This window comes from Orbicella faveolata, unplaced genomic scaffold, assembly GCF_042242905.1.
Source record: "Orbicella faveolata isolate gen_17 unplaced genomic scaffold, um_ofav_v1 contig_2, whole genome shotgun sequence".
Taxonomy (NCBI): domain Eukaryota; kingdom Metazoa; phylum Cnidaria; class Anthozoa; order Scleractinia; family Merulinidae; genus Orbicella; species Orbicella faveolata.
This window is the reverse complement of record NW_028301547.1, coordinates 2,421,549-2,435,896: the sequence shown is the minus strand read 5'-3', so window position 1 is coordinate 2,435,896 and position 14,348 is coordinate 2,421,549. Positions and strand designations below refer to the sequence as shown.

General features: G+C 39.9%; 2 protein-coding genes across 2 annotated transcripts; one reads left to right on the top strand and one right to left on the bottom strand.

The window, feature by feature from the left end:
- Positions 1 to 1,882: 1,882 nt before the first annotated feature.
- Positions 1,883 to 12,820, bottom strand: LOC110058262 (methylthioribulose-1-phosphate dehydratase-like). Its single transcript, XM_089288882.1, has 9 exons — positions 12,730 to 12,820; positions 11,677 to 11,777; positions 11,168 to 11,216; positions 9,959 to 10,017; positions 4,783 to 4,841; positions 3,973 to 4,108; positions 3,691 to 3,751; positions 3,116 to 3,222; positions 1,883 to 2,436 (listed from the first exon to the last, which is right to left on the bottom strand). Exons 1-9 carry the CDS (start codon positions 12,784 to 12,786, stop codon positions 2,334 to 2,336), a joined length of 732 nt encoding a protein of 243 aa, XP_089145008.1. The 5' UTR covers positions 12,787 to 12,820; the 3' UTR covers positions 1,883 to 2,333.
- LOC149111607 (uncharacterized) lies at positions 5,421 to 9,744 on the top strand. Its single transcript, XM_089288881.1, has one exon. The coding sequence runs from the start codon at positions 6,148 to 6,150 to the stop codon at positions 9,193 to 9,195; it is 3,048 nt and encodes a 1,015-aa protein (XP_089145007.1). The 5' UTR covers positions 5,421 to 6,147; the 3' UTR covers positions 9,196 to 9,744.
- Positions 12,821 to 14,348: the final 1,528 nt, after the last annotated feature.

Here is a 14,348-nt window from a genome sequence, read left to right as displayed (position 1 = left end):
ACATACACGTTGTCTAGGCGACTGGAAGGTTCAACTGGTGATAAAGTTGGTAACGAAAGACGGGTACGAGTTCTTCGAAACTCTTCAGTTCTCCGTCGACTTGCCAAAGCTTCACTCAGCCGTCGGCGAAACTGTCTGTTTGTAACGCCTGTAAGCAAAGAGCGGGCATCTTTCTGAAGCGCGGGGAATTCTCTGCAAGCCGCTTGCTGAACATCGAGGATGCGGCGAATTTCCTGCTCAAATTCTCGATAAAGCAGATCTTTGGTTTTTTCCAGATTCGAGTCTAGTGAAGAGTTAACTGCTTTGGCATAACGAATGGCATTAACTACTTGTTTATGGGGGCTCGTTGACAGAATCGATTCTTCCCGTTTCATTCGTTCTTCCAATACTGTTAAAAAAGAATGGTATTTCACTTCAGCATCTTGATTCTGATTCGAACTCGAGAAGGGACTTGATTCCATTGTTGAGTATTCCCATGATGTATCGTTTTTGTCTTTCAGAAGTTCTGGAGCAAACTGAAGATTTTTAACACTCTTCATCGGAAGTAAGCTTTAAAATGTAGCATGTTACAGCACGCGGCGCATTTTTCATCACCTCAGTTTTTTCGCTTCATGGGCTCTGCTCTCGCGACTTCAAACACTTTCCACTTTCAATACAATTCAAGGGAGTAATTACCATGTCCAGCTGCTCTTCTTAGACTGAGCAAAATTTGATAACGTCTAAGTTTCTGAAGTTTCCTTTTATCGCCCACGGCAATTTTACTTTCAATTACGACTTTCTGACGAACATTTGCATAAAACACAAAGTGTTCAATTGAAAACTTCCACAAATTGTCACAAACCTTCACGTTCGCTATAAAACGATGTGGCGGCTCAACGCATTCAACAGAAAATGTAATTATTTTCTCTTCTAGCAAAGACACTTAACCGAATATCCTAATTTCGCTCTCAATGCGTTAATAACTTCGCCACAACAAAGCGTCTGTCACTTTTGAAACAGATCCATATCTGTTCTTTGAAACTGAAATTTTCCCGATTCGATAATTTCCTTGGAAATCCCATAACGACTAAGATTGTAATTAACTTTCAGTGTTGATCTAACGAGGGTGTAATAATGAAGAAACTGAAAGGAAAAGAGCAAAGAAGGAAGGAATTAAAACCTTAAATGTCAACTTCGCGTTATCGAGAAATATAAATACAGAAACGAAATAATGCCACGCACGTTTTAGTGAAAGTGTTCGACTAAAGGAAACAAGGGTTAAGCTCTTGAAATAATAGACTAATGTTAAACAAAGGAAAGATGAGAAACGAAATGAGTTTTTTGCTACAAAATTCAATTTAAAACTGAAGTCAAGCAGGCGTATTGTGTCCTCAATTTAAAATTTCCAGCTGCCATTAATATTTCTCAATGCAGGTTTTAAAGACATTGACTTTTTTGATCAGCTTCTTACTTCTCCTTACAAAAACAGAAACTGTTACGAAGGCAGGTGATAAGAAAACATAAAACCATCAATAAGGACAGAAAAAATAGAGGACGCTAGTTCTCAGTAGTACCAGGGATATTCTGATAAATGAGAAACTGACGTGCATTGTTGCATTTGAAGATGCAAACTCTCAACACTGATATTCCATACATGTCTTAGGGCTAGTTGGGAGATTTTGTGCAAATATCAACTAGCACTGGCACGTTGATGTCCGTTATCAGCCTAGGAAAGTTTTCAAATTGATCACAATGGTTAACCCTCGTTTTGTTTCCTCGACACTTTTCCTCTCGCTTTTACTATAAGTCATATTTAATTAGAATAACCGCTGAATGAATCCACTGTTTCATTTCAATCATATTTTTAAAATTTCAATTTTAACAAAAGCAATAGGAAAATAGAAAGGGTAAACAAGACAAATTTTATACCACAATCTTTACACTTTTCTTTTCCAAAAAATAATTCTCTGGTTCACATAGGCGACATATCAAGTTCGTTGGTCTTCCCTTTTTTTGTCTATTGTAGCACGAATACACCCCGCCGGCAATACAAACCATGGCTCGACCTACTCGCCTGATATGCTACCGAAGCCTACCAAAAAGATACGATTACGTATAAATAGTTAGTCACAAATTGCCTCGCTACCGAAGTTTGTCCGTTCGCTTTTTATTGACCCAGAATAAAGTCCTTGCTATTTTTCTTGAATCTTTCCCAGCAACCTTCCCTCCGCTACAGAATGTTTCCCACAAGCCCTTGTCTCTCATGACCGCAGGTTTCCCCCAAGCGTTTGCACCTCTCTCTCTTGTTACCCATAGTTCCAAAGGAGCGGCTAGAGAATGTTCGGGTGTTCCCGTCAGGTTCCGTTTTCGACGATTTTGTCGGGTTTCGCCGTCGGATCCAAACCGTGCTGCTTCATTCGTACGGCAATATCACATAAGTAATCTACACACTCGCACCTGGAAACGCCAATAATTAAAAAGCTTAATTACCTCGCGTAATCAGCATTTAACTCCCTGTTGCAGTGTAAACGTATTCAAGAATACAGGCAATGAAAAACGAAAACAATTAGGGAAGATTCTGTTGATATACCTCCAGCTGAGTTTCTCAAAACTATTATCAAAAGAATATAAGGCAATCGACAGGGAGAGTTAATGTTTCAAGTTTAGAAAGCGAACGTGTAAAAGGCTTTTCAAGTTCTTTATCAAAGTGTCCGTTGCTTTCCACCACATTCTGTTATAGTTAAAATAGCTAGTCTGAGCGTACAGTCTTCCTTTTGTATCAGGGAACGCAAAAGCGGCCTGAAGTGATCAAAGGCAGATGTGTTCCAGGGCAAAAATATCATAATACATTTGCTTGTTGTTCTCTCTGTGAAATGTTTGACTTTTGACGCTTACTAACCGCTTCAAATGGCCAAAGAATCGAGCAAGAACAATTAATTAGCACAACTGCTCCGTTTTGTACACGTACGGTTTCTCTCCGTATTCGTTACCTGGAACGTAACACAACACTCCCCTTCATTTGTAGGAAGAGGCGTTGCGTGACAACCTATCACTAACAGTTGTGCAGGGGATTAAACATTTTAAATTTTATTGACTTAATAAAGGGAAATGAACGTAGTTATTGTAGTGTACTCACATAGCTTTAGCTTTCTGCCATGTTTGTCCCCAGACATACACGCCGTGCCTACGAACAAGGACTGCACAGGAGTCTGGATACTGTTCCATGGCTAAAGCCATACTTTCCTTGATAAGAAAAAGAAAGAAACAAAGGCAAGATTTTTGCCACTTACCAAACTGTTGATGTACGAGTACAGAACTGAGCACTTTGTGGACGGATTCATCTGTGTTCTCAGTCAAGTTCATTTTCAGTTTAGTTCACGAGGGATCAAATTGAACACATAACCATGAAATTTGATCGTCACAGTAACTGGTTCCAAACAACTTGGGCAATGTGCTCTAAAAGATTACAGAGCAGATGTCACAATTCTTTTCGACCAAAGAGGCGCAAAACCAAGACTAATCCTAATCGCTTCAGTAGAGAACCCTTAAAGTCGAGAGGATCCGAACTGTTTAAAATGACTAGAAAACAAATGGCCCAGCTTTTAACTGCTATGCTGGTAATCACATCATCTACATTCAGCTCCCCTGCTTATGTTCTGTTTACAAAGTATTTGTCTTTAAACAACCTTTGATCTAAAGAGTTTAGTGCACCTTTAAGTCCCTTTCCTCAGGCGTGTTCTCAATAATGGGAATCACAAGTTCCTCGTCATATCTAATGGAAAAACAAAATGATTATTGATGTCAGCTTACAATTGATGACACGAAGCTTCAGGCCAAACCTCCATTACTTCCTTTATGTATTTCTAAACAAAATCATGTCAAAGTGGCCATGTTGTGCTGCCTTTCAAACTACTGCCTTTTGCACCCACCCTTAAGAAATGGGAGGCAGGGAGGGAGGGAAGGGGGCGGGGGGGCTCATTTTCTTCAACCCACCGGTAATTGACGCCTGTTGTTCCTTTCTTCATGCCCTTGATCATCTCTTGGTGAGTGATGCGGAATTCCTTCCCAGGATACAACAGGGTGACCATAACACAGTGCTTGGAGTGAGTGTGAATCACAGCTCCAGCCCCTGAAAGAAAAAGAAAAAGAAATCGAAACGAACTAATTACGAAGTAAGAGCAGATGCTGATGGAAAGGAGAAAGAACTTATTCTGTTAAGCACCCATTATAAGGCATATAATTGAAATACAGTCAGACCTCTCTACAATGGTCCCTTGGGGACAGATGAAAGTGGCCGTTGTAGAGAGCTGGCGGTTATGGGTAGGTAGGGGTGTAATATGACACCTGTTTTTTCGGAGGGCACCACATTTGTTTATTTAAAAAATGCTCATTGTAGCATTGAAATACCTAACACAATCAAAATATATCAATAAAACAGAAACCAAACAGAAACAGAGACCAACGATGTACGGTACAGATCAAGTTTCGTGACGGTTTACAACATAAAATGGGGTTTTGTATACTTCATTCACCAGTCGTTGATTAACTAGCCATTGTGGAGAGGTTATTTTAAGTTTGGATGCACTTAAGCCCGTTGTGGAGAGGTGGCCATGGTAGAGAGGTAAAGAAAAGAGGGAATGTGTGGACCATCTGCTGGGATGAAAAAAAGTGGCCGCCGTAGAGAGGTGGCCGTTGTAGGGGGGTGGCCGTTAGTGGAGGTTCGACTGTATTTATAAAAGACACTTCTGAATGGAAAGATGGAGATAATAATAAGTGCATACATAGTTGTGCATTTATGATTACCTCTCATGGTGTAAGCATTCATAAACAGTGGAGTACACTGACTTTTTTTCAGCTTCTTCCTGTTATGAAACAAGGAGAGAAAAATGTTGACTTAAATTTGTGACTGCACAAGCGACTGCAAAGAGCAGAGATGGTACAGAAAGGAGTGTATCCTGGTAGACAGATGCAGTGATTGATTGATTGATTGATTGATTTATTGACAGATATGTAGATAGATAGATAGACTGTAGATTGATTGATTGATTGACTGACTGACTGACTGACTGACTGTCTTCCTGACTAACTGTCTTCCTGACCTCCTGACTTCCTGACTGACTGATGGACTGACGGAAAGACTGACTGACTCGCTTCCTGATGGACTGACTGCCTGCCTGCCTGCCTACCTGCCTGCCCGACTGACTGACTGACTGATTGACTGACTGACGGACTGACGGACTGACGGACTGACGGACTGACGGACTGACGGACTGACGGACTGACGGACTGACGGACTGACGGACTGACGGACTGACGGACTGACAGACTGACTGACCGACTGACTGACTGCTGACTGATTCACTGACTCACGGACTCACTGACTGACTATGCAAATATCTGTCTTTCATCAACACTCATTCTGTCCATTGGTCGTGGGCATTTCCACAGCTACGGACGTTACATTCAGAGTCATTTTTGAAACTTTAATCTAGCACAGGCAAAGGATAGGAAGAGATTGTCCAATGTTACATTGCTGATCATGTTTGTGCCTGCTGACGCATTAATTGAGTTATAAAAGTTTTCCACTTGACTGGCCTATAATTATTTTAAAATAGAGCAAAAAACACACCGTTACGGACGTTACATAAAAAACAACCACATGAGCCAGAGCACTGGTATTAATGGAAAATTCCTGTGAAGTGTCAGGGCTTATTGCATGAACTGCTCCAAATATTTGAAGTATAGTAGTTGTGTGAACCAAAAAGCTTAATTTAATTTAAACTGGCTTTCGCAATTATATAATGCTATGTGAACTTTAACGTTACGGATGTTACAGCCAATGTTACGGACGTTACACTGTGTGAATTATTATAAAATGCACACAATAAATCAGCTTTTTTGTATTGTTGGCCACAGTTTTTTGGACATATAAGTTTAAAAGGCTTGTATTTAACATTTTATAAATCAAACTGGTTGGTACTTTATGTTAAAGGCGTGAAATGTCCCAACACAGTATGAAGGACACTACATTCATTTTACATAATGTACTCAGCTTTGAGCATGCTCTTTGCAAACTATCTGAGCCCACAGACATATACTGGACTCCAGTGAATATAATTAATTCCTTCTCTAAAACACTGCTTTCTTTGAGAATTCACATATCCAAAAATGCGTTTAACTGTGGCAGAAAGAGTCCGAAATCACAGAAAAAAAATCAAAGAAAATGCAGAAAAGCATGCAGCACATAAAGAGAAAGACAAACTTAGGAAAAGGGAAAGTAGAAAGAAAGCTGTTGATCCAAGAAAAGCTGAACTTGAAAGAAAGAAGTGTAGGGAAAGAGTGCGATTGCACAGGCTTAAGAAAAAGTTGTCTGCCTCACATGTACAAGATCCTGGTGACACTCCTGTAAGCTATGCTTACAAAACTCCACAAGCACTGGGTAAAGCAGTACACAAAGTTTCACCATTACTACCAAATAGCCCAAGGAAACGAAAAGCTGTAATCGAAAAGATTGCAAAGTCACATGGACTTCCACTTTCAAGTGAACACCAGAAATCCACTGGCAACAAGTGCATTGCCAAGTCCACAGTAGACTGTGTTCAAGAATTTTACTACCGAGATTCCATTTCTCGACAAGCACCAGCGCGTAAAGACTATGTTATCATGAAAGAGAATGGGAAGAAGTTGAAACTACAAAAGAGGCACTTGATGTGGTCACTGAAAGAGACTTTTGGACTGTTTCAGAAAGAGAACCCTCAGGTAAAGATTGGCTTCAGCAAATTCTGCTCTCTTAGACCAAAGAATGTTCTGCTGCAAGCATTCATGCCACGGCAGGTTTGTCTCTGCCAGTATCATGACAACGTGAAGTTGCTCTGCGAATGCCTCACAAAAGAAATCCAAAGTTTTCCTTCCTACTCTGCAGCATTTGTTGATAACTTTGTCTGCGATAGCAATAAAGAAGAATGCATGATGAGCAAATGTGGTTCATGTCCAGCCTGGCTTGATGTAGTCAAGGAAGATGCTGCTCTGGATGAAATTGTTCAGTGGCAACGATGGGAGAGAGTTTCTCATCAAGTTCAGTCCAAACAAGGCAAACCCAAACTGGTGAAGAAGATGGAGAAAGTCACCAAAGAGGGAACTGTTGAAGAAGCCTTGCATTCTCTTCAAAGTAAAATGCCTTCATTCTTGGAGCATGTTTTTGTAAAGAGGAAACAAGCAGAATTTTTTGAAAAACGCACAGCTCAAATGCAACCAGATGAAGCTGTTGTCCAAGTTGATTTTGCTGAAAATTATACCTGTCAGCATCAAGACGAAGTTCAAGCAGCGCATTGGAGTCAGCAACGGGTTACACTCTTTACTGTTGCAATTTGGACTAAAGATTCGGATGACAACACAAAGTGCAGTTCACATGTTATAGTCAGTGATGACCTCGACCATGACAAGAAATCAGTTACTGTTTTTATGGATATTGTAGTAAACAATTTTGTCAAGAAAAATTTTCCACAGGTTAAAGTTGTCGACATCTTTTCTGATGGGCCCACCTCCCAATTTAAAAACAGGTACACGGCTGGCTTCTACCATACTCTTCAGAGAAAGGGACTAAAAATAAAGTGGCACTTTTTTGCCACTTCCCATGGCAAAGGAGTGGTTGATGGCTTGGGAGGAACAGTAAAAAGGATGGTGTGGACTGCAGTGTCCACGAGGAAAGTGGCAAATGTGCAGGACGCAAAATCCTTTGCAAACGTTGCAGCACAATTCTGCAAATCAATCAACATTCAACTATGTCTTAAGAAGGATATTGATGAATTAGGCAGTGGTCTTGTACTGGACAAATGCTTTCAAAAAGCCACAGCTATCCCAGGAATTAGCAAGGTCCACTGCATAGCACCAGCAGAGAATGGTCAAGTACATTGTCTCCTTTATTCAAGTCAGCTATCTGTTCTTCATGAGATTGAACGATCAAATGATGCTGAAGAAACCTGTAGTGACTCAGTCAATGAAATAACCAGATCTGAAGTCAGTGACGGTTCCTGTAACAACAGTGGGGACAGTGAGGATGAAGAGAGTAGTGGCGATGGAGGTAGTGATGGTGATGTTGCTGATGATGAAGATGACACGCCATTGTGCACATATGCTACATTACCAGCTGACACACCTATGACTGATGAAGAGGAAATTATTATTCAGATACAGCAAGGCTTGCCTGACCACATCAGGGCAATTCTTAATGACCACTGCACTGAATTCCAAATTCCTCCATTCAGCAGTCTAATGGCAGGGCTAATTATTAGTGAAGCCATTGACTTTAAGGGTGATCCCTTAATTGACATAAGTGACTTGAAAGAGCTCGAAGGAAAAGCTGTAGAAGATGAATCAAAGTGGGTTACAAATTTTATTGTTGATGCATATCTACAGCTAGTCAAGGCTGAAAGTGCTCAAAAGGGTGTTAAAGTGGAAATTTTTCGATGGGAAGAATTTGAAAAGCTGGTGCAAAGGCAGACCCTGAAAGATCCTCTGACAGACAAAGATGACCTTTTCAAACAAGATGCAGTTTTCTTTCCCTGCAATGATACTGAGGGTGAACATTGGTTCCTTGGAGTGATGTTTCCTCAGGAAATGTGTATCATAGTGCTCGACAGCTTGCCAGGTCAGTTTGTTAAGCCAACTGTCTTAAAGCGAGTGGAAATGATGGTGTCACTTCTTTTGAAAGCTGACCGGTCGACTGATGTCAGCCAGTGGTCTTTCTATTCAAACAAGCCTGGTGAGATTCCAGAACAGAATAATACCTATGACTGTGGAATTTTCAGTTGCCTATATGCAAGATGTGTGGCTACAAGATCTGTGATGATCCCTAAAACTGAGGTTCTGGCATACAGGCAACTGATGATCCAAGAGTTGCACCAGAAAAGCCTTTGCCCAATTCCACCACCAACTATTCAACCAGGGGAATACTATGCAGTTGATTACGTCAAAACCTATTATTTTGGGAGAGTAATGAAGAAAAGTGGCAGTTTTGTAGAATTCAAGTTCCTGCACAGAAATAGTGCCAGTACTTTCCGTTGGCCTAGACGAGATGACGTGGACACAGTCCACTTTTCAAACATTTTTTCTGATCCAGTAACTGTTCCCCAATTTATCAGTGGGCCTTTTGAAATTCTGGAGCTGCCTGCCGTGGAAAAACTTTTCAAAGTTATAAGGAAACACAAGAAAGTTTGAAAAACTTTCAAGAGAAATAACTGTTTAACCAGAATACTAATTCCATTGATGTTAGGTGCAACAAGTTAATGTTTCAAAAGACAAATTGTCTTTGAGTGTAATGTTTGGGTTCTTGAGACTTTTTCAAATGTAAGCTTCAAGAATTGTAACGTCCGTAACGTAACGTCCGTAACAAAGTTTTGTTACCATTATTTGGAAAATGTTGCAGTTTTTCAGGGACTGCTTTTTACCAAAGTGTTTCTAAAAAATATTTAGCTTTGTGGCAGAAATATCTTTGAAATCTTTTAAATAGTTATTTTAAGAATGGAAAAAGATTGTGTAAACGTTACGGACGTTACGTAACGTCCGTAACAAAATTTACTTTGTTAATAACTATTTTTTAAAAAAAGTTCAGGGTGAAATTTATATTTTTTATGTATTAACTCCTTTGAGGTATTTCTTCTGATATAACTGTTTGTAGACACAAATCATTTCCAAGTTTTATATAGCAAGTTAAAAATTTGTCTCTCACCTATTGTTTATTATTAAAAAATAAACACTTACTTTGGAGACCCCCCCCTGAATGTGTTGCTATCACAAGCAAACTGAAACTTATTTTTCTATGTACTATAACTTGTCAACAACATAGTACAGGGTATGATTTTAAGTCCAACCACTTTTTAAAAATCTGGATTTTTCACATTCTCACATGGAATTGCCCTCATTTATTTGCTAACACAAGTCAAGTAGAAATATAGTGTGGATGTGTCGTTTAAATACTTACGCCGGAGGAGGACAAAAGATGTCATTTTCTTCCATATCGCACACAAACATGTCTTCAGGCTATGCATAAACAAACACAGAAAGCCAAGATTTTATTAAAGATAGCACATAAATCACATGATTCCAGCAGAGCACTTAGATTCAATGTGATGTTATAGGTGTGAACAATCTTTATTTTTGTGTTTAAAACTTTGCCCAGAATTTTCTGTGCCATGAGTTGAAGAAACATATTTTTAGGAGGTTTAAGTTAGTACACTATGATTCTGTGCAAACTAATACCACTTACGAGAATTAAACAAAGCCAGACATACATGTATGTTTTTAACAGCATCTGTGTTTTAAATAATTTTTACATTTACTAGGTATAGTTTGGATAAGGAAAAAGGCAGCTTAGGTGAAGGTGTGTTATCTTATGTTGAGACATATAGGTTTTACACATCCCCTGCAATACTCAAGAGTGGTCCATATCTCTTTGAAAAGTCAGTCCATGATAAGACAGGTTTGAGGATAAGTCTTGATCAGGGCTGTCATTAAGTTTTGAGTCACCTGTAGCCTTGTTCTCCACACCCATAGCAAACTTGTTACTTTGTGGGTGAATTCTATCAACAACAGGCCAGTTCACACGTAGCATCAAGGGAAATCAAGTACACTCAGCCATAACAGGTGTTACAAGTTATGGTCCTTAATAATGACAGACCTGTTAATGGATTATCAAATTCTTACACTAACATCAAACAAAAGTGCAGCAATCAGTATGGAGAATTGATATTTTGAACTTAGGACCCATAAGCGTATGAGCTGTGGGAGCAGGGGTCCTGCAGGCACCCCAGGTACAGACATTATGTAATTTTTCAGGTAAAACAATCATGATTCGGGCAATGACACTTGAGAGGAAGAACTTTTTCTTTTAACAAGTTTTAGATTTACTAGATTGAGGCTGTTGACAGAAGTCTTTGAGTATGCAAGCTTTCAATATAACTATTTTTTGAGTTATAGCAGTTTCATTAGATGTGAGAATTGTGAACATTTTAATTTTGTTTTTCATGCAATTTGAGTGTGTTTGCATCCCAATTTCAACACTCCCACATTTGGTCTTTGCATAACTTTTTTGGGCAAGAAGGTCACCCCCCCCCCCCTGCCAAGTCTGAAGGTGCCTGTATGGCTATGGGACTTAACATTTAACTATAATACTAGGAAGGCTACAACTGACCTTTACTCTTTCCTTCTGGACACCAGAGGGAGCAATGAAGATCTCATCTCTACAGTGAGAGAGGAAAAAAAAAAGATATGATAAAGAATTATTCGCTGACTGAGTTCAGTGCAAAGTGAAAATGTTGCATGTCAGAGACAGTTTGATGCAATTAACAACTCACACATTTATGACATGGATCAGTGCTTATCCAAACATTTTTAGGGCACCCTAGAAATGTTCATTATCATTAAGATGAAAATTGGAAGGAGGAAGAGAAAGAACCTTTCACATTCATTATTAGTAATTTCCACTGTCAGTCAAAATGCTCCATTCACAAGAGTTATTAAATTTAAACCGAGTCAAAAAACTGTTTTGAGAAAAAAAAAGGACATTTAACCCTTAACAACGGCAGCAACCTCACACACCTGAGCAACCCAAGAGACCATCTATCCTATGTGCTAATGAGCAACATACATTACATTTAATATACAGTGATGGTAATTTAACATATATGATATCATACTGACCCATGTTTGATGCTTATTCCTCCTCCAGTACCTGTGACCCAATCCAGGTGATAAAACTGTTGCAACAGCTCAGGAATAAGATTTCGTGGATGCTCTGGATCCTGGAACAAAACAATAAAAGATTTACTTACATAAACTTTTCAGTACAAAATCTCCAGCTCGCACAACTGTACATGCCCAGGAGTTCAAATGAATACCTGATATGTATCACTCTCTAGTTATCTTAAAAGCTGTGGAGTCTGGGATAAACTAACAAGATTGAAATAATGGGCTGGTGCCATTGAATTTCTGGCTTATCACTCATGACGGTAGTAAGGGGCAGGAGGGGGTGGTGATCCTGTTTCACGTACGATTTTTAATAACATTCATACATCACATATACTTTTAGCTACTCGTAACAATGGATTTTTTCATGAATTCACAAATCATGTCTCTTTTAGTTGTTTTTCACACGTCACACACTAATTTTTGCCCTTGTTGTGTGTCACCCTTAAACCCTTTGCCACCCTCATTCATCATCCTCTGCACATGAACAAAAGAAAAATGAATCATTATAGTTTATGCACTTTTGGTAACATAAAACCTCTAATGTTTTGAAATCGTAGCAAAAGTGATCTAAGATTGTGTGACTGGGTTTGATTAGGAACAGAAAAAATGAATGCGCTCAATATTCATACAAAGATTGTATTATGTTCAATTGCCAGATTTTCTAACCCAATCGAATAGTTCAATTGAGTTAAAACATTAAAACCAACACGGAGGCCTAAGGAAGGGTATCTCCCCACAATTGAGACTTTTCACCATTACGAACGACTTTTTAGCTATACACAGATAACCCAGGATGAGACATTTAAAAGAAGATCTGTGATGCTACGTTCAAACTATTATGCCTTCCAGCTGAGGACAAGCAAACCCTACCGTCACGAAATAAAAAGCATGAAACATGCTAAAACGGATGATTTCAATTTCTCGAATGTAACCTTAACTGGCGTCTGCGAAAATTTACCTTCCAAGCTGTGGAATTCGAGAAAGAGGCTAGTTACTTATACTTACCTTAGAATATTCCGAACACTCAGCTGATGTTGATCTTTTCGCCATTGCTGTTTTCATCTCGCCCCAGGGCCCGACTTTTACCCCGTCCAGGGAGACTGGGAGGGGAGAAAACTCCTCCAGTCCCCCTCCCCCACGCTTCTGTTAAAGGCCTTGATACGCTGTGAGAAGGCTCGGTTTTGTTTGTTTTCAAGTACCGTAAATCCTCGAATTAGCGCCCGTGGGGCTTATGTCAAATTAAGAAGAAAATGCGTGGCACTTATTCGAGGGAGGCACTTAATCGAGGGGGGGGGGGGGGGGGGGGGAGGCGGAGGAGCGCTTTTCTAATTTTTCCTAAATCGTGGTCATATATGATCGGTTTTTTGTAATATATGTATCATGAGTCAGTCTCTCAGAAGTCTCAGAAGGATCCTGTCTCTCTTAAAGAACTACGAGAAATAACCCATTTAGCCGGTCTAGGCATGCTGCACAAGGTTGGTTAGGCTTTAGCCAATGAATCAGCAGATCTTCACTTCCATCCGTTGCGATGGTCAATGTGCAGTACTTGAATGAATCTATAATCATAATCTCTTGTCACTTGTGATTGAGCACGCCAAAACTATACATCCTTTGTTGTCTCAGTAACAGGGGGAGGGGAGGGGTGCTTATCGAGGGGAGGCGCTAATTCGAGGATATACGGTAATTACACGCAAACAAAGATGAATTCAGAAGCAACGGCTTATTGATTTAGGCTCCGTCCACACTTCGCCGGAGAAATTTGAAAACGGAGTTTTCACTCTGAAAATGTCTGCAAATGCATCAAATGTTTTCCGTCCACACTACTCATCACAGAACTATCACCAGCCATTTTGGATTGGTAGGTAAAGCATCGGTAGGCCGCATTCCGCAGTCCATGTTTTATACCGACTGGAAACCTACCATTCTGAACTGTGTAAATTGACACAAACGATGCCTGTTCCGTCGGTATGCGGGCTTTTATTACCAAAACTAAGACAATTATTCTGTTTACGAACACGACTTCAATCACTTTGTCTTTGGGGAAACAGCTATCGGAGCATTTTCACTTCCGAAACAATGAAGCGGAGGACATGTCGGTGTATCAAAGTATTCCTGTGCGAGTTGAACTCTCTTCCCATGTAAACACTTTCGTTGGGTTTAAGCTACGTATTTTGCGCACAGAAATCTAGGCCAGCGAAGTAAAAAGTACACATTTCAAAAGCAGCGCTGGTTTTGGTCAAAGAGAAGAGGGTACACATTTCGTGAAGACATGTACGTCTGCAAGGTTTTTCAATGCCATTAACACTGACTTTAAACTTTAAATAAACAACTTATCCGCTACAGTCCACAGTCTGAGCTTTCTCCGGCAACACTCGCAAGTCCGCAATATTGCACAGCACTCGAAAGAAAGCTCATGGACAAAAATGGAGATGACGACATTCGCCCCTGAAGAATTTTCAGTGGAGGGGTCAAATTGGTGTCCACAGAAAGATACATACAGGAAAACTCGATTTTCCTCCATTACCCAATTACAACTGCGTTCGATTCTGTCGAACGCAACTAGGCAAATTTTCTACATTCGGGGTATGTTGCGAGATAACCATTGGGTTAGTTTTACCAGTGTG

Bases quoted from the DNA above. Each gene is read 5' to 3' on its own strand.
- LOC149111607 (XM_089288881.1), top strand. From the start codon at position 6,148: ATGCGTTTAACTGTGGCAGAAAGAGTCCGAAATCACAGAAAAAAAATC.
- LOC110058262 (XM_089288882.1), bottom strand. From the start codon at position 12,786: ATGAAAACAGCAATGGCGAAAAGATCAACATCAGCTGAGTGTTCGGAA. The intron at 11,217-11,676 runs GTCAGTATGATA...CTCTCACTGTAG, and splicing joins GGAATAAGCATCAAACATGG to AGATGAGATCTTCATTGCTC. The intron at 4,109-4,782 runs GTAATCATAAAT...TTTTTCTTTCAG, and splicing joins GAATGCTTACACCATGAGAG to GGGCTGGAGCTGTGATTCAC.